Source organism: Pogoniulus pusillus, chromosome 4 (genome assembly GCF_015220805.1).
Source record: "Pogoniulus pusillus isolate bPogPus1 chromosome 4, bPogPus1.pri, whole genome shotgun sequence".
Taxonomy (NCBI): Eukaryota; Metazoa; Chordata; class Aves; order Piciformes; family Lybiidae; genus Pogoniulus; species Pogoniulus pusillus.
Genome location: NC_087267.1, coordinates 33,164,569 through 33,188,346, shown reverse-complemented (window position 1 = coordinate 33,188,346; position 23,778 = coordinate 33,164,569). Strand labels below are relative to the sequence as shown.

The window sequence follows — 23,778 nt, the reverse complement described above, 5'->3', positions numbered from 1 at the left end:
AATGGTGATGTTTGCCAGATAAGCCCACACCAGAGGAATGCTGAGCTACTTTTTCTTTACACAGAATAGCAATCGTGTTCCAGAACCCTTTCCCCTGCAGGAACTCTTCATGCAGTTAGTTGTTGGCATTAAGCTACACAAGACTTCCAAGACTAGCCAATATACTTAAAAGATAACTGTCAACAGTTAAAATATCACTTCAGTTTGCTCCTAGCATGAAATCTCATTAGCTGGCTTTAATTTGTTGTCAAAAGTTCACATCTTCAAATTGCAGGGAAATTATGGTGTCTTTAAAGTAAAAATATCTTTGTGGAGTATGAATAGAAAACGTAATGCACAACAAGAGCAAACAAAAATACACATATCCCATACACCAAACCAAATCTTAAACCAAAGAAATTATTTTTCCAATGAATTCTGAAGGAGAAAACCAAGCCTTTTTCTTGCCAACACTGGGCTTTAATTCTGTCCATTAGCATGACAATTTGATATAGATACATGTAGCCAGGTTTCACAATACTGAACAACTCTGGGAACTCTCCTTGGGCTTTAAAATTATATGGAAGCTACAAGGAAAAATAGCACTACCCTTGCTCAAGACTTTTAATTTAAAGGAAACAAACACAAACTCAAGTTACCAACAGGCTGAGTCAACACAGAGACAAGCGCTATTAAGAGATTATTTCATCTCAGGGACTGCATTTGACAAGTTGTTTTGGACATGTTCAGGCCTAACTTACAGACAAAACAATGAAAGTGCACAGAGACTCTGGCCAGCAGTAAGTTTGACACATCAGTGTCTCTCTTTAAAAGGCACATTTCTTTAGATCACTGGAAAGTTCAGTTTTTGTGGTTCATCAATATATGAAAATGTACAAGCACTCAGAAAAAAATCATTACTGTGCTTGTGCTTTAACAACACAACTGTATTGGAAGACTCCACCCCACAAATCATCCTGTGAAGCTATCAAGGTACAAGGCATAACCTGAGGATCAATGACTAACAGGTGGGAGGTGACATTCTAACCAATTCAAGTCAGCCATTAGCTGTCGGAGTTTGTCCTGTGCCGAGGTCATTATTGCTGCTGCAGGTATGATGAAGAGTTTCAAAAAGACCCAGCAGTTACCGGTGGTGTACTTAAGAGTTATTCCCAAACAACACCTAAGATATTAAACAGGTTTTAGATCATCTCTCAAAAACCTCTAAACAACAGAATTAGTAAAATTTATCACAAAACTTGTATACAAGTTTTAGTTCTGAAACTGGCAAGCCTGGCACCTAAAAATCCAATTCACCGAAAAAAATCTACTTCATTAAGTACATCATAATTATTATTTGTAGGATTAGTTGCTAAGTTTAAATCAAACAGGGCTTGTGAAGATTTGCTCCTGCTCTGCTGCTATTCAAACCCATCATTTGTACTCAAGTCTCGTGATTCTCCATGGTTTAAGACAAAGAAGTCTTCCTTTTTCAAGCCGTATCGTTCAAGAGCTTCATTCAGTTTAACTGGAGGATCCAAGTAGTACTAAAAAAAAATAAGAGTAAGATGAGGGAAAAAGATACCAGTGCAGCACTCAGGGGAAAAAAATAATTACTCCAAATAAGGACTTGTTTACATCTCAAACATTGCCTAAAAGGTTTGTCAAATTAAAATGTTTAATTTTTAGTTTCTTAAGGCTAGGAATGCTGATTTACAGGTGTAGAGTAACCAGCAAGGCACAGCTCAGTCTTCTGCAGCATGTTAAACTAAACCCCTTAGAAACAGAAACATGGGAGAGGTGTCAGCAGCTCAGAGATGGTGTTTTCCCTCATGTAGTGAAACAGCAGACAGCTCTACTGGTTAAAAACTGGGGCCATTTCAAGGGATTCCCCAGGAGGGTACTTCATTGTGTTTGTTAGCTTTCAGAAAAGGCACCATCAGGGAGAAGTCCTTCAGTTTTCCATGCTTCTGAAGACACAACAGCATTTGTACTGTGGGCACCAGTGACAGGGCTTACTGAAAGCATCAAAAAGTGTTCTACCTCAGGTAGAGAAAATGCATCAGATGAACGAAGCTTAACAGCATCAGAGATGAATTTCAGAATGTAGTGCTGCTACTACAAAGTTGAAAAGCAGCTACCAGAGAAGGTGCATCATAGCAGACAAGACGCTGCCCTTTCATGGCATGTGTTAGTCACCCTGAAGGTACCTGGGTAACCTCTTAATTAATACCAAGGGGGGCAACTAAGTATTATTTGAAAAAAAAAATAATCACCAACTCGCTCATTTTTTCCTGTTCTTGCTTGTATTTAATGGTGAACCAGCTGTTCAATGTATTTACTAGGCAGACATGATTAGTACACTGCAATAATCTGTAGGCATGCAATTCTTATTGCCTCCAAGGGATGCACTGCTCAGTTCACCTTTGTTGCTGTATGTATCCCCCTTATCTTTCATGTTCCTGAGCTTCTGATCAGCAGAAGTCACTGACACTGGTTTCAGTAACTTTGCAGTTTCAAATTAATCTTAACCACAGAAAACATTCTGTAATTATGTATGAAAAGCTTAGCATTGTTTTGACCTGCAGTACACACAGTGACAAACCATAACCTCTGTATGAGTGGAAAGTTAAGTACACAGACAGATGGGTTAAACTGCACGAGCAAAGCTCCATCCGTGGCTGTGCATTCAGGAAAGCTGAACTCATGCAGAGTTGATGTTTACCTCATTTGCTAAAGCAAAGGTCCCCCAGTGAACTGCTACAGACTTCTTGGCCTGAACATCAATATGGATTCTTACTGCTTCTTCAGGATCCACATGCTGATATTTCATAAACCACCTAGCAAAACATAAAGCAATTTTGTCTGTCATTTAACTCAGAGCAAACTTTCTTCTTTACTTTCATTGAGTAAATTGCAGAGATGTATTTGCTCACCTTATCAAGTGATAGAGCAACGCACAGGACACTCAAAATCAAGAAGCTGAACTATACCCAGTAGTGCATGCATTTCACTCCCCTTTTCAATAGGATTTTTCCTTATCAGCATCTTTAGCACATATTACTGGCACCTTAAGGCCACGGACCTAAATTCATCCCTGAAGAAAATCCATGCTAGCAGTGCACACCAAAAAGTGCAAGCTTCAGAAAAGAGCCTAAGGGGATGGGGTAAAAGTAGAAGACCCTGGCAGTTCTTGAAAGACACCAGATTTTTACTGCCTTATTCAGACTCCCACCTTCTTTTCCCAGCCTAGACATGTTTTGCTGCCAGCACTACAAGAGCACTGTCATCTAACAGTTTAGATACTCCATCATGAGCAGGATACAGATGCCTAACCAAGCAGATCTTTGACACTCTCTAAAAGGAGTCATCCTTAGTTCTAGAGAAGATGCAGAACAAGAAGAAACCCTGAAGCAGGAGAAAAATGCAGCAATTTGCTTACATCTGAATGGGCTGGACTAAGTGATGCTATTCCAGAAAAACACCCACAAAGAAATTCCAGACTTTCACTCAACAATTTTCATGGAAGAAAGTCAGCTCCTTACTGTGCTTAAGACCACAGAAAAACCTCTCCAAGAACATCAGACATACACAGGCAAGCACCACAGACACTTAAGCTCCACCTTGAATTGCTTGCTCTTTTTAATCATTCAGCAATTCCTTTTGCCTCAGTAATTTTCTCCTCTTGCCTCTATGTGCTCTTGTACACCCATCGCACAGTACATCTGCAGTGTTCACTGCTGAGTGTACTTTTGGTCACCAGTGTATCATTTAATTTGTGTATTTTGATCAAAATTTGGGGTTCATACCTTGGCTCATAAGCTCCAATGGGAATGGCTGCAAGATCAAAAGGTCCAAACCTTTTACCTATCTGCTCAAAAGCAACACAGTATCCAGTATCTCCTGAAAAGAAGAACCTGTTCCATGGGCCCAGGACAGACCAGCTGCCCCAGAGAACCTTGTTGTCATCTGTGGCAGTCCTTTTACACCAATGCTGAGAAGGGGTGAAGACAAAGGTGACAGCGTCGTGCCCAGGGACGCAGTTCTCCTCCCACCAGTCCAGCTCAATCACATTCTCACAGCCACACCTCTGCATCCAGCCTAGGAGCCCCAGGGGCACGAACCAGCGCAGCTCGCTGCCGAAGCGCTGGTTCAGGCTTGTCACAGTGCTGTGGTCCAGATGATCATAATGGTTGTGGCTGATCACCACCGCATCGATCCTGGGCAGCTGCTCCACTGAGCACGGTGGGCCTCGGAAGCGCTTGGGCCCCAGCAGCTGTGTGGGGGAAGCTCGCTGGCTGAAGATAGGGTCAGTAAGAAAAATCAGTTCATCCATTTCGACCAGCACTGAGGCATGGCCCAGCCATGTCACTCGTAGACCAGTTCCTGTCTTTCCAGCAAGTTCAGGATTTTGAACAAAGTAAGGTTTTAGAACTGGAAGCTCTTTGTCGAGTTCCTAGCAAAACAGAACACAACAGGCATGAGATTTCAGAACACGTTTAGCCATGGAACAGAAGCTGCATACAAGGCTTAAATCATTCCAGTCAAGATTTGCATTTTCTTTCTATTTTTAGGCAACCAGAGAACTGAAACACAAACCAGATGCCTTTATAATGATCATTTTTCGCGTTACTTCCTCCTAATTTCACCTTAGGTTTTTGTAACATTGTTTTCAGTTCTCTGTTAAGAGAGGAGAGAGAGCTTGAGAGCATCCCATTAGGTGAAGAGATCTACTAGTAGGAATCTGAAAGCACTGCAGGTAAAGCACTGCAAGGCACCACCAACATCCTAGGAAAGGCTCTGCAGTTGATTGACCTTCCTGACCTGGAAAACACTGTTACTGTACCACCTGTTAGTACCAGCGTAGCTTGTGCAACCAAAGGATGCATCCTCTAAGCCCTAGCACAAGTAAGTCACAAATCCACAGATCAAAGGGAAACCCATGTTCCAGCAGAGATCCGCAGAAGCTCTGACAGCCTTTACTAGCCCCTCTTTTTTTCCCCATGACACACAGAAGCAGCACATGGAAGGATCCTCACTTGCCTGATGGGAGCTTTTACAACTGTCTCTTCCCATCCTGCCAAGAATTTCAAGAGCATTCATTAAACACAAACCCACTTTAAGACAGACCTTAAGGTGCTTAGGTGTGCTTCTTCTGATGTTTATTGAGGCCTTCAAGGTAATTAAAGTTTCATGACTACTGAATAAATCACTATACTGATCTCCCTGTACATTCAGGATGCAGTCCCATGAATGACTTAAAATCAGCTGAATCTGTACACTGGGGAACAAAGTTATGGAAACGTTCCCCCACCGCCCTTCTTCTTCCATTGTGAATACTTAGGCTGGGTTGGATCCAGCTGAACATCAACCCAGAGGAAGAAAACAGACAGCTCTCAGTTTGGCCAGCTTTCAAATCTGACTCGTGTAGCTTCAAGCTGGCACAAAGGAAGCCGTGGGTAGACAACATCTACTGAAACTCATGGTTCAGCCACCACTCATTGTCTCATTTTGAACCAGAGCTATGGTCTTCACTGCAGTTTGGCTGAGATGCCTATGCAGGAGTTTTCCTATTAAAGAAACCCAAACAAAACCTTTTCAGAGTTCCTGACCATCTCTAGTTCTGCCACATTACATCTGAGGCTCTCTTGCCAAATGGTTCTGGACTGAACACCTCGCATCACTTGAGAAAGTTTTTCTTGTGCTAGGCAGCTCCTACAGACTGCTAACACACTTCTCTTCCTGGTAATCACAGATGTCCCAGCACCTCTGGTTCCTAGTCAGGTTTTTCCCTGCAGTGGTTGCTGCTCTTATTCTCTAGGTCTAGGACAGATTAGCACTGTCAGGGAGTTTCTACAGAGCTGCCTTCCCACTTGTTTACAATCCAGCCGATGCTGTGACACTTTAGGAGCCTGGGTTTTCCCTTGCTAAAGCAGTCCTGACAGCTTCAGGAAAGTTACTTTCTCCATAATATTTTATTGATTTAGAGGGCAAGTGCTGGGAAAAAGCACACACGCCTCCACTCCCCACAGGCCTACTGTAAAGAATAAAATCTTGATGAAATTGCTTTTTCTGAGAATTAATGGACAAGACACATCTACTGGAAAAGTTTCGTTTCTGTCTCCAGAAACAAGAAATGGAGAACCTTCTGGAAAGCTCAGTGTAAGGCGAGTACAATGCAATCACTTAATTCACACAAGAGTAAGCACAGTATTAGTATCAGACAGAAACAAACCATAACAGATCTTTGAAACGTGGTATAAATGTCAAGTCATAGAATGGTTTGGGTTGGAAAGGACCTCCAACCCCCAGATCAGCTACCAACAGAAGCCAAACATGCCTAATGCTATCTTGTTTTCATCACAGGAGTCATACAAAAACTCCTCCTGTGGTGCCCCTTCCCCCCTCCCATGCTCTTCTTTCCTTCCTAATGCAAAGCAAGAAGCAGCACATGACAGGCTTTGGTAGGACTAGCTAATTAGCTTAGGACTTTTGGCACTTGGTGCATACTGGAATACCACTGGATTTTACAGAAACGGGAACAATCTCAACTGTTGATATAACAAACCCAAGATCACTGAAAACAACTCATTCATAAAGGCTGTAAAGGAAACGCAGGAAGTTTGTGTGTTCTGAAAAATCACATAGGCCTGCTGTGAAGACATGGTTAGAATATTCAGAGCTTTACACAAGGAAGTACAGAGCTGGGAACAAGCCTCTTGTTTCCTTTGTTTTTTTCTCCCACATATGCAAAGTCCTTGTTACAGATAAAGTTAACCTGCCCATCACTACAGGGTGTCACTAGGCACACTTGGTGTGGAAACTGAAGGAGTCTACTTGAGGGATGTGCTATCTAGTAGGGCTAAAAAAGCATGCAGCCCTTAGTTTGAACATCAAACAACTTCACGGGTGCTTTACAGATTGATTTAGGTGTGGAACAAACATAAATGGACAAGCACCACAGTGGCAGAGGACTCAAGATCCCTATCTACGGTTTTCCTGCTTCTGATTTATGTCACTGTGATCCTTAATAATTGCAGGCACTTAATTAAAAAAAAAATCACATACAAAGCAATAAAATTAGTCCAAAATTAACCCTGGCTGGGTCAGAGAGGCAGCTTTACAAGTGGTACAGTGTAGATTTCATTGTAATCATCCTTCATTGCAGGGATAATCTGTAAATTAAAGAGGAGTTCTGCAGCTCTCCAGTGCCAGCAGAAAGCTGTATATCCTGCATCTGCAGTATGCCTTTGGTCTATCTTCCAGCTGCTGCAGTCACTAACCAGATTTCCAAGTAGTGCTGGTAAAATCCGAAGCCTGTAATGCGCGCATACAGGGTAGGGCAGTGGTCAAAGGCAACTGCAAACACCATGGGGTAGGTTTTACACAGATGTGGCCCAGTATCGTAGTGTGGCCCACTGTCTAGAAAGCTGCACACACTGAGGCTCAGCCACTGCTACTTCTACAAGGTGCAGACAATGTCTAGAAGCAGGACTTCAGTCAGTTATTATCATAGAGCAATTACAGCTAAGATTATTTCTCCCTTAACACATCCTTAAAGAAACCCTTACCCCTCCGACCATCATGTGTAACATTGCTTTCCTGACCACAAAGCTGATCAAATTCCTTGCTTCACAAGTCACCTAAAATACAAATGAAAAGTGTGAGCCCTTTGCTAAATACTGAATGGAAGATTTCCAGCTTGGTCGTAGAGCTAGGGGGCATTTTTGCTGTTTCAGTAAATACTGTCTACAACTACCTGAAGGGTGGTTGTGGCCAGGAGGAGGTTCCTTTCTTCTCTCAGGTGGCCAGCACCAGAACAAGAGGACACAGCCTCAGGCTGCGCCAGGGGAAATTTAGGCTCGAGGTGAGGAGAAAGTTCTTCACTGAGAGAGTCATTGGCTACTGGAATGGGCTGCCCGGGGAGGTGGTGGAGTCGCCATCCCTGGAGCTGTTCAAGGCAGGATTGGACGTGGCACTTGGTGCCATGGTCTAGCCTTGAGCTCTGTGGTAAAGGGTTGGACTTGATGATCTGTGAGGTCTCTTCCAACCCTGATGATACTGTGATACTGTGTGATAAATTGAGCTGGATAAATCAAAAGGTGTGGCACCAACAGAAAAGGAGGAAGAAAATTAGAGAGGCAGAAAGTATTAGCCAACCTTCTGGAAAAAAATAAAGTGATAATACAATCAGAAAAACAAGACTTGGAGAATTCTCCAGAAGGTATTAGAAACTGTCCTATTTCATTGATTAGAGCAGGGGTAAAGGCAACATCAACCAAGAACAGGAAGCGCGCAAGTGTTTACCTGCTTTGAGCATGGCACATTGCTGTTATTCTTTTCCATGAGGGACCATTTCAAAAAGTTCGGAAAGGTCGGCGATTTCCATGTTGGCCATGGATTGACAAACCTCCCATCTTTGCCTCTCTTTGATTTGGTTACATCCTCTTCTAATCTGTAGTCCAGCCTGAAGCTTTTCCTGGAGGTCCTGGAAGAATCGCTGCCCCTGGAGCCTCGGCTCGAATTCTGACGCCTCTTCACCGCTTCTTTAGGGTACTGGTTAGACACAGTCAAAGGCTGCTCCTCCTCTGTTTTCTCATCCATGGCTTTTGGAGAACTGAAACAGTTTTTTAATTAATCAGCCTTTTCTTGGACCAACATCAATATCCATAACACCAAATATTCTCATGCATACTAAAAACCAACTCTGCTATTCTTATGATTTACTGCATTTTCTTCCTCAACAACATGTATTTTTAAAACAGCTTCAATTACACAAAGCACTTAAAAACGTGCTGTGGCAAGCCGACAGGAGATGAGCTCTTAGTTCAGGCAGAATTTTCATCACTAGTATGCAGGGCTTCAAATACTAACACCAAGGTTGCAAGAGTGCGGGGAAGAGTGCCTCAATTTACATTTGGCAACAAAGATGGAAGTTGCTCTTGAAACCTGGGGAGGTTTAATGCACAGTGTAACATGATCCTGCAAACCTGTTCAAGAGACATTGAAATTAGAATATGCTACCATTTGCCCATCTAGGGACTTTCTCCTGTAATAAGAGGAGGATCTTCATGTAGCATTACCTCTACTGAAAAAATGCACTTCCATGCAGAGAAGTCAGAACACAAAAGGCATTTGGTCCTATATTCTCCAACAGCTTATCGCAATAACAGCAAATCCACAGCTTTAAATATAATGTTAATACATGTTTAACCAAACTGACCAGTGAAAGGCCACAGAAAATAGGAACAACTCAAATAAATCATGGTTGCAATATGTGCTTTTAATTCCACAATGAAAAGCAAAAATGAGAAAATAATCAAGCAAAGCTTGTTTCTATTAAGTCCCAGTTCTGCCATGTTCCTTAGAGAACAGCAAACTCAGCAGCTAGAGCTTCTTATTCCAAACTGCATTGAAGTGTTGCAGAGTTTATGAACATGGAGTTCTATTTCTAAGGTGGAGAAAACAAAAATCCCCATTTCATTTTAAAAGCTGCTGAAGTAATCCAGTTTAAGCTAAATGCTCCAGTTTCTCCATGGACTTTATTCAGCTGAATGTAAATTTACTATTCTAAGAGCCTGATTTATTTTTAACTGGTTGCTGTACTAAAGAGTGCACAACTCTCTGGTGCTTACAAACTCTTCCTGATAAAAACTAGAAGATGACACCTGAAGGCTGTGTGGACATTCACTCAGACCGGGACAGGCTGGAGAGTTAGTCAGGGAAAAATGTAATGAAATCCAACAAGGCAAACTGTAGAGTCTTGCACCAGGGAAAGAATAACCCCATGGGCCAGAATAGGCTGGGGACTGACCTGCTGGAGAGCAGCACAGGGGAAAGGGACCTGAGGGTCCCGGTGGACAACAGGATGCCCATGAGCCAGCAACGTGCCCTTGTGGCCAAGAAGGCTGATGGCATCCTGCGTTGGATTAGAAGGGCTCTGAGTACATCAAGAGAGGTTCTCTTCCTCCTCCGCCCTGGTGAGGCAACATCTGGAATATTGTGTCCAGTTCTGGGCCTCTCAGTTCAAGAAGGACCTCAGCGAAGTGCTTGTAAGAGTACAGTGCAGAGCCATGAAGATGCTGAAGGCAGTGAAACATCTCCCTTGTGATGAAAGGCTGAGATGGATCTTTTAAGCTTGGAGAAGAGCAGCCTGAGGGGTGACCTCATTCATGTTTATAAAGATCTGAAGGGCAGTGTCAGGAGGACAGAGCCAAGCTCTGATGATGGGACAATGGGTACAGGCTGGAGCAGAGGAGGTTCCATGTGAACATAAGGGAAAACATGTTCACTGTGAGGGTGACAGAGCCCTGGAACAGGCTGCCCAGAGTGGTTGTGGAATCTCCTTCCGTGCAGACACTGAAAGCTTGCCTGCATGTTTTCCTTTGTGGCCTGCCCTTGGTGGTCCTGCTCTGGCAGGGGGAGTTGGACTGGATGATCTTTCAAGGTCACTCCCAACCCCTAACATTCTGTGAATCTGTAACTCAACAGATCATAAACACACAGCATGGCAAGCTGCTTAGGTGCAGGAATAAGTTTTAATATGAAACTGTTAAGTTTGTCCTGTGGTAAAAGTCTCCCTGATATGTTACAGCCTATCTACTGCTTCATCAACTCAGATACTCAAACTTCATCTCTGTACTCACATAAGAAGCAGTGGGCTGAGGCAGCAAAGCCAGTCCACTCAACGTTTCCAGAGAACAGAATTAAAGCCCACATGGTTTTTTTTTAGAACTTTCATGACTCAGTGTGCCACTCAAGCTCCTAATGACAAGGAACCAGAAACTGCAACCCTTGCAGCCAAGGGTTTGTACACAAATGTTAGCAAACTGAACCCAAATGCATTTACGGGGGTGATCCAAGCTCAGATGCACAGCCTGTCCCTGCTACACTGGCAGCAATCAGTTACTAAAGAGAAAGCAAAGTGTCAGTTGCACAGCTGTGACAACTGATAAATATTGTGACAGCATCTTTAAAACACACACGTTATTTTGCCATAAAACAGAGAAAAAACATGAACACATTCAAATCCACTTCTAATAAAGCAGCCTGAACAACAATCAGCAAACACTGCTGACAGAATGCCTTTGGTCACAGTCCTCTTTTAACAGAATTGCTCTGTACTCTAGTTTCCCTCTAGTTTTACTGAAAACACCCTGATTGTGTATTTTCTATTTAGCAATGAGAGTCCACATCTGCATCAGTTTTAACTGAGCTGCCACTGAACAGTTACTGGAACAAAAGCCTTCAGTAAACAGTCACCCAGCTTACCCTGCACCATTTTAAGTAGACATAAATGGTAACAAAAAGAATGGCTATAACAAAAAGGCAGATGAAAACCCCCCAAAATGGTAATGGATATTTTAACTGTTACTTTACCTTAGGAGGGTTGGGGATTTTTGCATTCCTCAAAGAGCAGCTTCAATACCAACTCGGCTTATTAATTTAGCAAAGCAGAGACAGCATAAACCACCCACTCTTCTAGAAAGCATCATGAAAACAAATCACAAAAGTTTAATCAGATAGGTACTTAATTCCAGGAAATTCTTCTGTTAACAGCTCAGATGTCTGATTTTAAAATATATAACTACTGTAATTACTGTTCCTGCAAGGCATATTCTATTAGAGAGCAAAGTGCCTTAGGTTTTATTTTTAAGCTGCTGTTTATCTATTCATCCATCTCTAAAATAGGTGAATTCTACTTTTGCTTACATTTTCATATAAGCCTTTGATCTTATTCTGAAAGCATAAACCTCTAGGGAAGTGGGGATCAACTATGCTTATTAAACAAAGACAATGCCAAGGCATTTAAGGCACTGCAGGTATCTGTCTGCCAACATACTTTCCCCATGAAGCACATACATTACTATCATTAGTATTCCATAAGCAGCTGAAGGGATAAAAGAGCTCTGCAGTCGCAGAATACTTTAAAACAGTTTTCATGCATAAAGCAAGGGGCACATTTACAAACAACTGACAAAGTATTCCTGATGTACTTTATATTCGAAGCATCAGTCTTGGAGTTCACTTCTGGTTTGTTTAAACTGGTAAAATATATCCTACGGTATTCATGGAATATAGTCAAAAGAATCTATTTGTTCTTATTAAAAAATGGAGATAATTTCTTGAATGGCAGCAATCATTAGCTTAAAAAAAACCTGAAGCATTTAGTAGCCCAAGGACATTCTTACCCTTTCACAAAAGAAAAGTACCTACAGACAAGGAGATTCGGCAGCTATATTTCAAATATTAGAATATACACAACCAGAAGTGAGCTGATTTTTCACCCAATTTTCCTGAAATTTTCTCCCTAAAAAAAAAAAAAATAATAGTTTGGTACTTGAGAAATTCACACAGCAGACTGTCAGCCAAATCATAAGCAATACACACACCAAAATCAAACTGGAATAGAGCTGTGTTCACTCAGGAGGGGCAAGGGGAAAGGAGTCCTGTCTAGTGAATAATCATTATTGTCACGTTTCACAAGAAATCTTCAGTTTTCCAAACTTTTAAACAAAGAAGAAAATCTCTACTCAAAATAATTACCAATCTGAACCCATCCTTGAGGATGAGGTGACTTATCCCCAAACAAGGGCAAGAGGATTGTCACCATTTGTAAGAGGGGTTCAGGCAAGACACAACCCAACTGAACTCAGAAAACGAAAGGTACTGAGGCACACCAACTAAAGGAAATCATCAGTCAGGAGGTACTCTAGACTAGCCAATGATTTATTTTAACATTGCTTATATAACAAAATAACTGAATACAACTATTTTGGCTTTGAGCCTTCTGTTTAGTTAGGAAAATAACTGCAAAGCTTAACTAAATGTTTTGATACTTTTGCTTTCTGTTCCAAATGAAGGTCAGAAACAGAATACGTGAATGTTATTACAAGAAGCACTCTGACATTAACATTTTCCTGTTTAAATGATCTTTTAAGCAACAGAGCTTAAGGCCAAATTAACGTTATTTGAAGAAATACATCAATATAAAATCTCTTTTGCAAGTCTTCATCTTTTCCAGACATCCTCCTCTAACCTCCACTATTCCATAACTGGAATGATGTAGCTCCCCCGAAGCAGCCATGCACAGACATGCTACTGACCATGCAGTCTGCTAGAACAGACTTACCTGTCTTTTCCACACAGAAATGTGGTCTTTATTTGGCAAATCCATAATGCATAAATTTTAAGAAAGAGTTATTATGAAGCTCTGGCTTCCTGGAACTCGTCAAGATTCAGAAAGGTTTATACTTACCTTGAAAACATTTCACAGCTTTTCAAATATCCCTAATTCTCTCTATTTTTGAAGCCATAAGTTCATTTCTCATCACTGTGTTTCTGCAGAACTACATCCAGAACTGGGCTGCACTACACACCAAGGGGAAAGCACACAGTTCCTAGCAAGCTCACACCACTGCAGCCTTCCCAAAGCAAGAGTCTGAGCTTTCTGCAAGCCACAGACTGCTGCACAACCACAACATTTTCTTTCAACATACTGTTTTTAATGGTTTAAAAAAAAAAAGGATCAAACAAAAAATCTTTTAAAAAATCATCTGCCAGGAAAGAGGAAAGGTAACATTTGCAAACACTAGGGAACATAAGGAATTATTTGGAAAAAAGTCTGCTGCACTCTCAACTATCAAACAACTGCCAGCTAAGTTTTAGCTGTGTTTTTATTTTTTTCCTTCAGGTTTGAAATTGCCTGCTTTAAATAATGAACAGTTTGAGAGTGGGAAATTCTGAATGGACTTAAACTTTCATGGTGTAGTAGTTCAGGCTGCTCATCACATGACTGCAGACTTACCAAATCAAGAAGCTGAGCTTTCTGCAGACCATATACTGCTACTCAATTTGGAAGTATTCTTTCACTATGCACATTTTTAACAACTGCAATGGCAATTACTCCAGGTGCTCTTGATCTCAGAGTTTCACACACAGAAAAAGATCTCTCAAGCTTGCAACTTGCTGATTTATACATTTAGTATCTGAGATTTCCTATTAAATATCATAAATATTGTAAAAAAAATCCATTAATAGAATATTAAGAGGTCAGAACAGACCTCCACAGATCATCCAAGTCCAAAGCCCCTGCCAGAGAAAGATCACCTAGCGCAGGTCACACAGGAATGCACCCAGGTAGGTTTTGAAGACTTCCAGAACAGACTCCACAGCCTTTCTGGGCAGTCTGTTCCAGGCTTCACAATGAGGAAATTTTTTCTCATGTTAAGATGGAGTTTCCTGTGTTTGAGTTTACATTCATTGCCCCTGATCTTATCACTGAAAAGAGACTGGTTCCAGCCCCACGATAGCCACTCTTCAGACATCTGTATGTATTTTAACAGCCAGCTTGGGATTCCATATGATGCACTATTCCTGTATTTTCCAAATATCCACACAGAGACAAATCCATTCTAGTACACCCTTATTCCATTCTTGGCTGTACCATTTCATAGCACAGCTACAAGCTGCTGGGTCAGCTTTTCTGTGTTCTCCACAAATCCATAAAGGATCCTGACTCTACAGTGATTTTTCTGTACTGTTCAAAAGAGATAAGTACTTGAGTAGAACAGAAACAGCTCTTTCCAGAAGCAACCTCATAGAAATACATGAATCCTTTACCATTCTTCTCCAGTTTTAAGGTTCAATGGTAAAACAAAGCAAAGTTGTATTCAAATATACCAGAGAAAACAGTTATAAATAAACCAGATGTGGCCATCTGGTGTTAGATCTTTTCCTACAACACCTGTATTACTTCAGCAGCCACTACCATGTGCCAATCAATTTCTGCACCCATTGCTCCCCTAGGCTTGTCAAAACAAATGTGTCCATATGGTGAATTAGTTCAAGAAACTGATCCAAATGATAGTCACTTCTTATCTGGTCATCCCCTCTTCACTCATATTACTGTGTAGCCATGCAAGTGTTTATACCACAAAATCATCTGGGACAGGGAAGACTGAGAACAGGAATATACTGCTGTAAACAAAGCCTACCTATGCCAATACTGCTGTTAAAAAGTCATTCATTAATACCCTCTCAGAATTCACTTAATGGAGATCAGCTACACCATCAAGTTAGGTTCAACAATGGCCCCTACCCTTAATACATTTACTTTTCCACTTGTTCCCTATCCAAGGCTTCATCCACATTTAGTACTGTTGCTACTTGCACTCTGTCTCTTCATATTACACCCAAGCAAATTCAATAGCTACCTACAACCTAAAAGGCAGACCACTCCTGTTACTACACATTGCAAACTCTACTCTCCTGGCATTCATTAGGGGAACTAAGCCAACAGAAAGTTATTCATAGCCATTAGGGGTGCCTATCAGCTACATCCTTATATATCTCTGGATACAAATGCAAACAGGCTGTAGTCAGGCCCATCATTAGTACCTGGAGCCAACTGCTTCGCACCCCCCGGTTAAATCCCATCAGCTAAGGGCATTATAATCAACTGCATAAAGATGCCTCTTACTGGAACTGTGCACAACTGTTTTCCTGTTTTTTCCCGGCACCCCAGCTGACTCTCTCTGTCCAATGTGGTTATTTTGTAGTTCCCAAACGTGTTTATGAAGTGCATTTTACATTCTAGACATTTCTGTTACATGCATACCGTTTAGGTTACGCTCCCTGACAGTAGCTATCCATAGGGACCACATATGAACAGAAATGGCTGACCAGAGAAGCCAATTCCTTTAGCTGTACAGACTCACTAAATTATTTCCCTTTCTACCCTCATCTTTTACCACAGTCTGGAATAAAAGGATCCAAAAGTATCTGTCACATTTAAAAGAGCAGCCTAGGCTATCATTACCATTAAGCACAAGAGCAATGTAATTCTGTGCTATTGCTGAAGCAGTCACCCAAGAAAAGCAAGAGTCAAATTCCCACGTCAGAACAGAAAGTGCTTTCCTTTGCTCTCTCTTAAACAACTCATACAACTATTTAATGCACAGGGAAGAATGTTGGAAACACAAGAGCTGGAATTAATTTTTTCTTGCCTGCTCTGCAAGACTCAGGCTGACAACACCCTGAAGCGGAGTTTGTGCCCTGCAGCTGTGTTATGGTAGATGAGACAATAACTGGATCACCAAACACATGTAGACAGCTTTTAAAATCAACACATATCACATGCACATAGCTGGGTGGGTAAACCCTGGCTTCCAACAGCAATGACGATCTCCATGGATGACCCTTCACACTTACAGATAATTTCAACACAGCTTTTCCAAAGGTGTGAACATGAAACTTGTACCACCCCAGCTACAGAATCTGAACTCCACCTTCCATGTTATGGCACCAGCTCTGCTCTTGGAAGTACTTATGCTAACTAGCAGTTCATTAATTTCAGCTGCTCTACAGATGGGACTAAAGTCAGTAACAGAAGCAAGCCTTCCCAGCATTGGGCCTACTGTTAGAAAATACAGCCAAATGTTGAAATTTATCTTTTTCAACCACACTTTCTCCATGCCCATGAGTTAACAGCCTACGCATCTTGGGGTTAGGACGTTATTGTGCAGTGTTGAAGCTGTAAACACACATTTTTCTTAACTAAAGTGAAGTTCTAAAATATTGCAAACTCACACTGCATCCTGAGGGTAAAGGTTTCCCATCTATCATCTCAAGTCAATTAGGTATGACTAAAAATAAATACCACTAAATGTAGAGAAACTAAGGCACCACTTGAGCACACTGTGGCAGAAATCTGAGCCCCTTTGCAGCACATGGCCATAAAGGCAAGGTAAGAACTGTTTCAGTAAAAGTATATAGAAGCCATATTAAAACATTGATATGTAGCATTCATGTATCAAAGCAGGATCTACATCAGTTCATTTATATTATCACCTTTGGCACTTTAATGTCTGCAACTACACAATTGCTGCCTCCACCTCATTTACTAAGCCTTTTCTTTTCCTTTCCTCTCCATGCCAGAAAGGAAGAAACTCCTATGCAAACCTTCTCTAGACTCACACCAAGAATAATCCTTTAAAGCCCTATAAAATTTCAGTTGCCCAGGAAGTACAGCAACACTCAAGCACAAAACCAGTTTTATTTTCAAGTTAATAGACAGTCATGCAATTTTGATTATACACATATCTGAGCTTGCTCATTTGATTCCCTCCCTTCAGTTCAAAGTCCAAACACATTTCTCTACAACAAAAAAAAAAAAATCCCTACATTGCCTCTAAAACTTAGATTTCAACAGAAGCTCAACTTTGACTTGTCCCAACAGCATTATCTTTCTTTCTGTGTATGTATGTACATACATCTCATAGATAGATGGGTTTTACCAAACTATTTTTAACATCTGACTTCAAATTTATTGAAATACAAATAATTTCCAAGTCAGTTAAGATAATGGAATTATAAGGGGAAAAAAATATTCTCTTTTTAGAAAGTCATCAGCCTTCCCAAATATAAAAGCTTTGAATCTCCAAAACTTCAGACTGGAAAATCAGAAAGCATATGTGATACAGCAGTCCTTACTGTTCTTTAACTGAGACACAGTTACTAGCAGGGACTCCAAGTGGTAGAATATCAGCCACACCAAAATGCAAATATCCAAAGAAACTGGAAATGTCACAACACAGTAACACTTTTCATGATAACTCTTTTTCCTAAATATAACCATTCTCCATTCTATCCCCATGACTCTTCATGTTTGCTAAATTAAAGGCAGACAGCTTTGGTTGTTAGTCAACAACACCACTATTAACATTAAAAGTTGTTTGGTTGGTGTTTGGTTATTTTAATTATGGAAGAGTCAAGTCATCTTTCCAACACAAATGTGAGCAGCCTACTAATTTTCAAGGCACCATCTAAGTACATAGGTGTTTTAGGAAACAAAGTGTTTCATTCAAACACACCTAAAGAGAGGCACACAAGCAACTTGTTGCCACAATTTCATTGTCAGAAATAGATAAACCTTATTGAAACCCTCTGTCAAAAGCCAGTCCAAAGCATGGGAGATTTCTGCCTCAGCTGAAACTAGTAACAAATATTATAAGCAATAGACCCTGAAATCTTATCACAAGCCTTACTCAGCAAACAGTAGCACTACCAGGGCAACTGATCTTACACCAGAAAAATCTCTTGACATACATCTTGATACACATTCCTTAACACTTTTCACTAACACAGCAAGTTCTCAGACTTTGCTTTCTGCAGCAGGGACATGGTGGCAGCATGGTGTTTTCAGTGTCACCAGGCAGCGCCCAATTCTCTGTTGAATAGTTTCTGTAAGTTTTATCTTCTTGGGTGCAGCTGTTTGCTATTCAAACCTGAATCACTCCTCCTTTATACAGCTACTAAATAACAAGACATTACATGCAAATAGTAAACAACACGTCACTTCTCTTCTAGACTGGCTAAGAAAATTCAAACCAAGTGCAGCATCTGGTCTACGGAAATACCCTTTTTACTCAAAGCTGCACTTAGACACAAAGTGCCCAACTGCTTTACCATGGTACAGTGTCTGGCTGTATTAGAGGCAGGATTCCGAATGCAGTGCTAGCCAGCACACTGCAGCCGCATACTTACAGCAACTGATTGGGGAGGGCGGGGAGGGAGGAAAAAAGTGAGATCAGGAAGAGATTCATAGATGTGACAAAAGGGAAAAATAGTTTCACAGCAAGTGTGTTACATACAAAACCACTAATTAATAAGGCAGCATTTCAATTTTTCTCATCGCAGACAAAACAACTGCCTCCCATCTGCAGAAAATAACATAAAGGCTACTTCTGGACAGAGAATCAGCAGTTTTGATTCAATCTTGAACTTACAAAGGCTGAGGAGATAACATATGTCTGCTGAGGCAACTCCTCAAATGTACTTAAAGGAAGAAGTAGTATTAGATTGCTTCCTTTTAAAAAGGCTGCAGAACACTTTTGATTTGGGCCAAGCTAGAGTCGAATTAACTGCTATTCATGTGTGAAGAGTTTTCCTGACATCCCTTACTTCCTCCTCTCCTAAATGTGTCCATCACAGCAAGTAAATCAGACAAGGCTTCCAATATTCAAGTATTCAAAATTCCCATTACCTTTTCATAATAGCTTTCAATTTCAGATAACTTAGGGCCTTTGTAAAGCAGATGTTGCAGTAACTATCGCATTATCTAAAAATCTTATTTCTTCTTGATTTCCTGAAAGTCTTACCTATAAAATTAATGAAGTTTTCTATTTTATTAACTGGTAAAGCAGCTACTATGAATTAAAAACCCATTATTCTTTCAAAGGTCTCTCGTTAAAAAAAAAAAGATTTTTCCTGTCACTACCTTTTCTATGTCCCTTGTCGGTGTAGTTTCAAAACTAAAGAAAAAATAGGTAAGTGCAAATCATTCTTCCTTTTAAAATTGAAAGCTTGCTTCATAATCGCCATTCGGGAAACAGAAGAGAAAGAAATCACAATCGTCACTAGAAATAAATGTTTCTGCGTAAGTTTACTATGCACTTAACTGCACATCGTCAAGACACTCAACAAATACTTTCCTTAAATCCTGACTAGATACATGTGCAGATGACTGAGATTACGAGTGCAGTAATTAAATGACTGTTAATATCTGCCAGTTCACACTGTACAGCGCAAGAAAAAATGCCCGCGATAACCATCTATTCGTGTCTCCTCTTCAAAGGACTACAATCCCTACACCGTCAATACTACGAAGTGCATTTTTTACAGGCGATTACATAACTTGTTTCTGAGCTCTGCTGCAGCATACTCCACTGGCAATTTACGGGAAACGAAAGCATCGCGGCGCGGAGGGCGGGGAGCGAAGGCAGGACTCTCATCCAGGATGTCTCTCATCCATGTGAAAGAGTCCCCGTCTCAAGTGCTTTCGAAGCTGGCGCTAGTCGGGGTTCGTCAATCACGACCGCGGCACGCCTCGGGTGTGATCCTCGGGTTCCCTGGGCAGGGGAAGCGCAAGCCCCGACACTGCGCACAGCCTGCGTCTACCTCAGAGCCGAGACAGCGCAGCAGAGCTGGGGTTATACAGCTCCATTCCGGCCAGGGGCCAGGGCTCGGCTGCCCCAGGCACCTCGCCCGCCACCTAACTTTTCCGAGCGGACGCCCGGGCTCGCTCTGCCCGGCTGTCGCCGGTGCGGCTCCCCACTTCGGCCCCTCTCCCGCAGCAGTTCAGCCCAGTGTCCCCCGCCACACTCACCCAGCGGGACCCTGGTGCCGCACCGTCGAGCAACCCCGCTCGGAGCAGGTGCGCAGCCTACGCTGCACTGGCTCCTCTTTCCTCGGCCGCCAACCGGGCTTGGAAAACGGCTGGTGGGGCAAGTACCTGTCCGTCGGAGGAGCACGGGGCGGGAGCCGCCGTTCAGGTGTGGCTCGGTCCCTTCCAGCCCACAGGAAGGCGCGGGGGCAATGACCCTGGCCTCCAGAGCGCTACTTGCTGCTGGAGCGCCACTCACCTCCCGGGCTGCTGCTGCCCCTGAGGACTCTCGTCCTCCTCCTCCATGCCGCTCCACCCCCTCCACGGCGGCTCCGCAGCTCTCCGACAGGAGCCGTTGAACGGTTGCGGCTTCCCACCTGACCAGCCTGCCGCGGAAGGCAGCGCGGCAAGCTGCAGGCAGCAGCTCCACAGCGCCCTGCCCCTCGGCATGGTGCAGCGCTCCTCCCGCGCTCCGCGGGGCTGTGCGGGGTCCCGGTGGTGCCGGCCGCCTGGCGGCGCCTTAGCAAGATGGCGCCGGGGGGGCCAGCGCCGGGGGAGACGCGGAAGGCTGGGCGCCCTCGGGCCCGCTGCCGTGGCGCGGCAGTGTCGGAGCTGCTGGCAGGTCGCTGCGGAGAAAGCCTGGACTGCTGATCGGCACCGGCGAAACGGAAACACTTGTTTGTGTTCCCGGCGGACACTGGCGGCTGCTAAACGTCGCCCGCAGTCCCATTTGGGAGTACGAGCACACTCCGACCGCGGTGAAAAGTTTCCCCTTCTTTTTTTTTTCGGGAACCCGAAGCAATGCCGCCAGCTCTGAGGGTACCGGCACTCACGGGAGCTGCAGCCCGAGGGAGACCAGGCATGCCTGTCAGCAACCCTCCGTATCCCCATCTCCCCGCACCAGGCCGTTTCCAGTCGGGCCCGCCGGATTACAACCGTCGCCTCCTCTCCGGTTATGCCTCTGCCCAGCTCACACACTGCGGCAGACGGGCTGGGAGGCGATGGGCTTGGAGGCACCCAATCTGGAGAAATTCGATTCTCGGAAATAAATGTGTGCTTTTATTAATCTTTCCTTCCTTACACAAATAATACAACGGAAGGTAAAGCACAAAGTACACAGGTGTGCTACCTAAACAGTTTAATACACAGCAGCAATGTGGAATCTCTCTGGAGCTCTAATAGTGCCTTTAAGTACATTTCATCCTGAAGTGCAAGATTAGATGTCCAGAGAAGAAATCTTACCTATGTTCAGAGGGCAGACTCTCAAGGTAGGTGTTGGGAGGCTAGAAACATGAGCCTTGCTCTTCTTATAATTGATCTAGCATTCTCCCACTCTCCGTAAGGTAGAGGAGGGATAATATGACCAACCGATCTTGTTCTGTAGGAGAAAGAAAGGTGTGGGTTTGTTGCTTATGGCCAGGAAGATTTGCTGGCCTTTGTCAGTGGAAAATACTAATCAATTTCTTACTTTTGGCTGTTCTCACCTTACATTTCCCAATCAGTTCATCCTGTGTCTAATGCTAAGCTGGCCTTGTAGTGGCAATTGTATTTAATCAGGAATGGTGTGGTCAGCAGGAGCAGGGAGGTCATTCTGCCCCTGTACTCTGCACTGGTTAGACCACACCATGAGTATTGTGTTCAATTCTGGGCCCCCCAGTTTAAAAGGGACGTTGAGATGCTTGAGCGTGTCCAGAGAAGGGCGACGAGGCTGGTGAGAGGCCTTGAGCACAGCCCTACGAGGAGAGGCTGAGGGAGCTGGGATTGTTTAGCCTGGAGAAGAGGAGGCTCAGGGGTGACCTTATTGCTGTCTACAACTACCTGAGGGGTGGTTGTGGCCAGGGGGAGGTTGCTCTCTTCTCTCAGGTGGCCAGCGCCAGAACGAGAGGACACAGCCTCAGGCTGTGCCAGGGGAGATTTAGGCTGGAGGTGAGGAGAAAGTTCTTCGCTGAGAGAGTCATTGGACACTGGAATGGGCTGCCCGGGGAGGTGGTGGAGTAGCCGTCCCTGGGGCACTTCAAGGCAAGGTTGGACGTGGCACTTGGTGCCATGGTCTAGCCTTGAGCTCTGTGGTAAAGGGTTGGACTTGATGATCTGTGAGGTCTCTTCCAACCCTGATGATACTGTGATACTGTAATAATGTGTACATTTTTATGCTATACATGTGTACTACAGTCAAATCTGTATTGACTGAAGTTATTGCTACTGTTACTTTATGGAACCTAAGACCTGCTAAGTGAGTTAAATAACAAAGCTGCTCTCCATAGTTCTAATCAATCGCTACTAGCAGTTAGTAATAATTAGTGTCTATGTATAGACATTTATGTAAGCCACCAGGCAAGTTCCTCCAGGCTGGCAGTAACTGATGGCCAACAGCAGCATATTTGGGATGCTCATCCTACACATGATCTGAGTGTCTTATGGTAGGCAGACCTGCCTCTGCATGTCATTTGAAAGTAGTCTCCGTGTCACCAGTTCTGCAAAAGCCACCTCTCAGCAGGCTTTGCTTTAGAAAATGCTTTTTGTCTGCACTATAAATACAGATGTCAACATTTGAGGCTTTAAGTAAAAACAGCAGGTGTCTGTGCAGCATGCAGCCTTGAATTTGAAAGGGAAACATTGCTTCTCTGCCACAACACCCGATGAAGAATTACATGGTTGTTAAGTAGTTTCTGATTCTACCAGAAGTGTGTATCAGCATCTGTTACCTACTCTGCCATGTCAGTGTACACCACATGAGAAAATTAATCTTCAGACATGCTTTTTATCAGAACCAACATTTTTAATGAGTTTTCTGTTTCAATATCCCCAAGAGCTAACTAAGATCTCAGCCTAGTCCTGCTGCTCTGGTAGGTTTTGATGTTTCAGTGCCTTATGCCCACAAACAGATTTAAACTGAAGAAAGGTCCCAGTGGGACACCTGTGCTCCAATAGTTGTGTGAACCCAGAACACAGATCTCTCTTAATGTACCCCATCCATGATAATATGCTTAGGGGACTGATGTTAGGATCCTGCAGGAGTTGGAGGCCAGCAGTTACTAACAGATGGGAAGGTGCCAGCCATCTGTGCACAAGGTAAGAATTTCTTGCTTGGCACTTAAGAAAGGGAGTTTTATTGATTTTCTTTTATTCAGTGGTATGCATTCCTGGCATTTTTACTACTCAGCCTGTCCCTATATATTGTCCACTGTATATGGAAATAAAAAATATTTGGGATCTTCTTTGTATTGCAGAGAGGTATGGGTCTGGAGGGACAGCTAAGCGGGGCTACTTTGGAGTCAGCATGTTTTGTTTTCTCACAGTGAAATTTAACAGCTGAAACAGAGTCATTTTTTACTGAAGAGATTTTTGGTGTATACCATGTCATTAACCATGTGGAAGGATAAGTTTCTCAATACAGCTTAATCTGCTCAATGCAACAACCTATATCTTAATTGGAATTGCACAGTTAGTATTTCATGAGTTGTATCCAGTGGTTTCTTTTCCTTAGAGATAGTGTATGTGTTAATCATGGGCAGGACACCTCAGCTAACTTGATGATGAAACTTTTCTAGATGAAGGGTTTAACTTTCTATGCAACTAAAGTTTATCAGTGTTTTGTTTAGATCTCCAAAGTGTAGAATTAGAATCTTTTGCAC

At 42.8% G+C, this 23,778-nt stretch overlaps 1 protein-coding gene across 7 annotated transcripts; it reads right to left on the bottom strand.

Annotated features, from left to right (window-relative positions):
• Positions 1-437: 437 nt before the first annotated feature.
• On the bottom strand, positions 438-20,774 carry NAPEPLD (N-acyl phosphatidylethanolamine phospholipase D). 7 transcript variants are annotated; one of them, XM_064142532.1, is made up of 7 exons: positions 20,147-20,489; positions 12,171-12,289; positions 11,359-11,460; positions 8,287-8,596; positions 3,789-4,435; positions 2,705-2,819; positions 438-1,526 (listed from the first exon to the last, which is right to left on the bottom strand). In XM_064142532.1, the coding sequence occupies exons 3-7, from the start codon at positions 11,382-11,384 to the stop codon at positions 1,401-1,403; spliced, it is 1,224 nt and encodes a 407-aa protein (XP_063998602.1). In that variant the 5' UTR covers positions 11,385-11,460; positions 12,171-12,289; positions 20,147-20,489; the 3' UTR covers positions 438-1,400. The 7 variants fall into 7 exon arrangements, with proteins under 7 accessions (XP_063998602.1, XP_063998603.1, XP_063998604.1 ...); XM_064142533.1 differs by having other exon boundaries at positions 12,192-12,289; XM_064142534.1 differs by having other exon boundaries at positions 12,196-12,289.
• Positions 20,775-23,778: the final 3,004 nt, after the last annotated feature.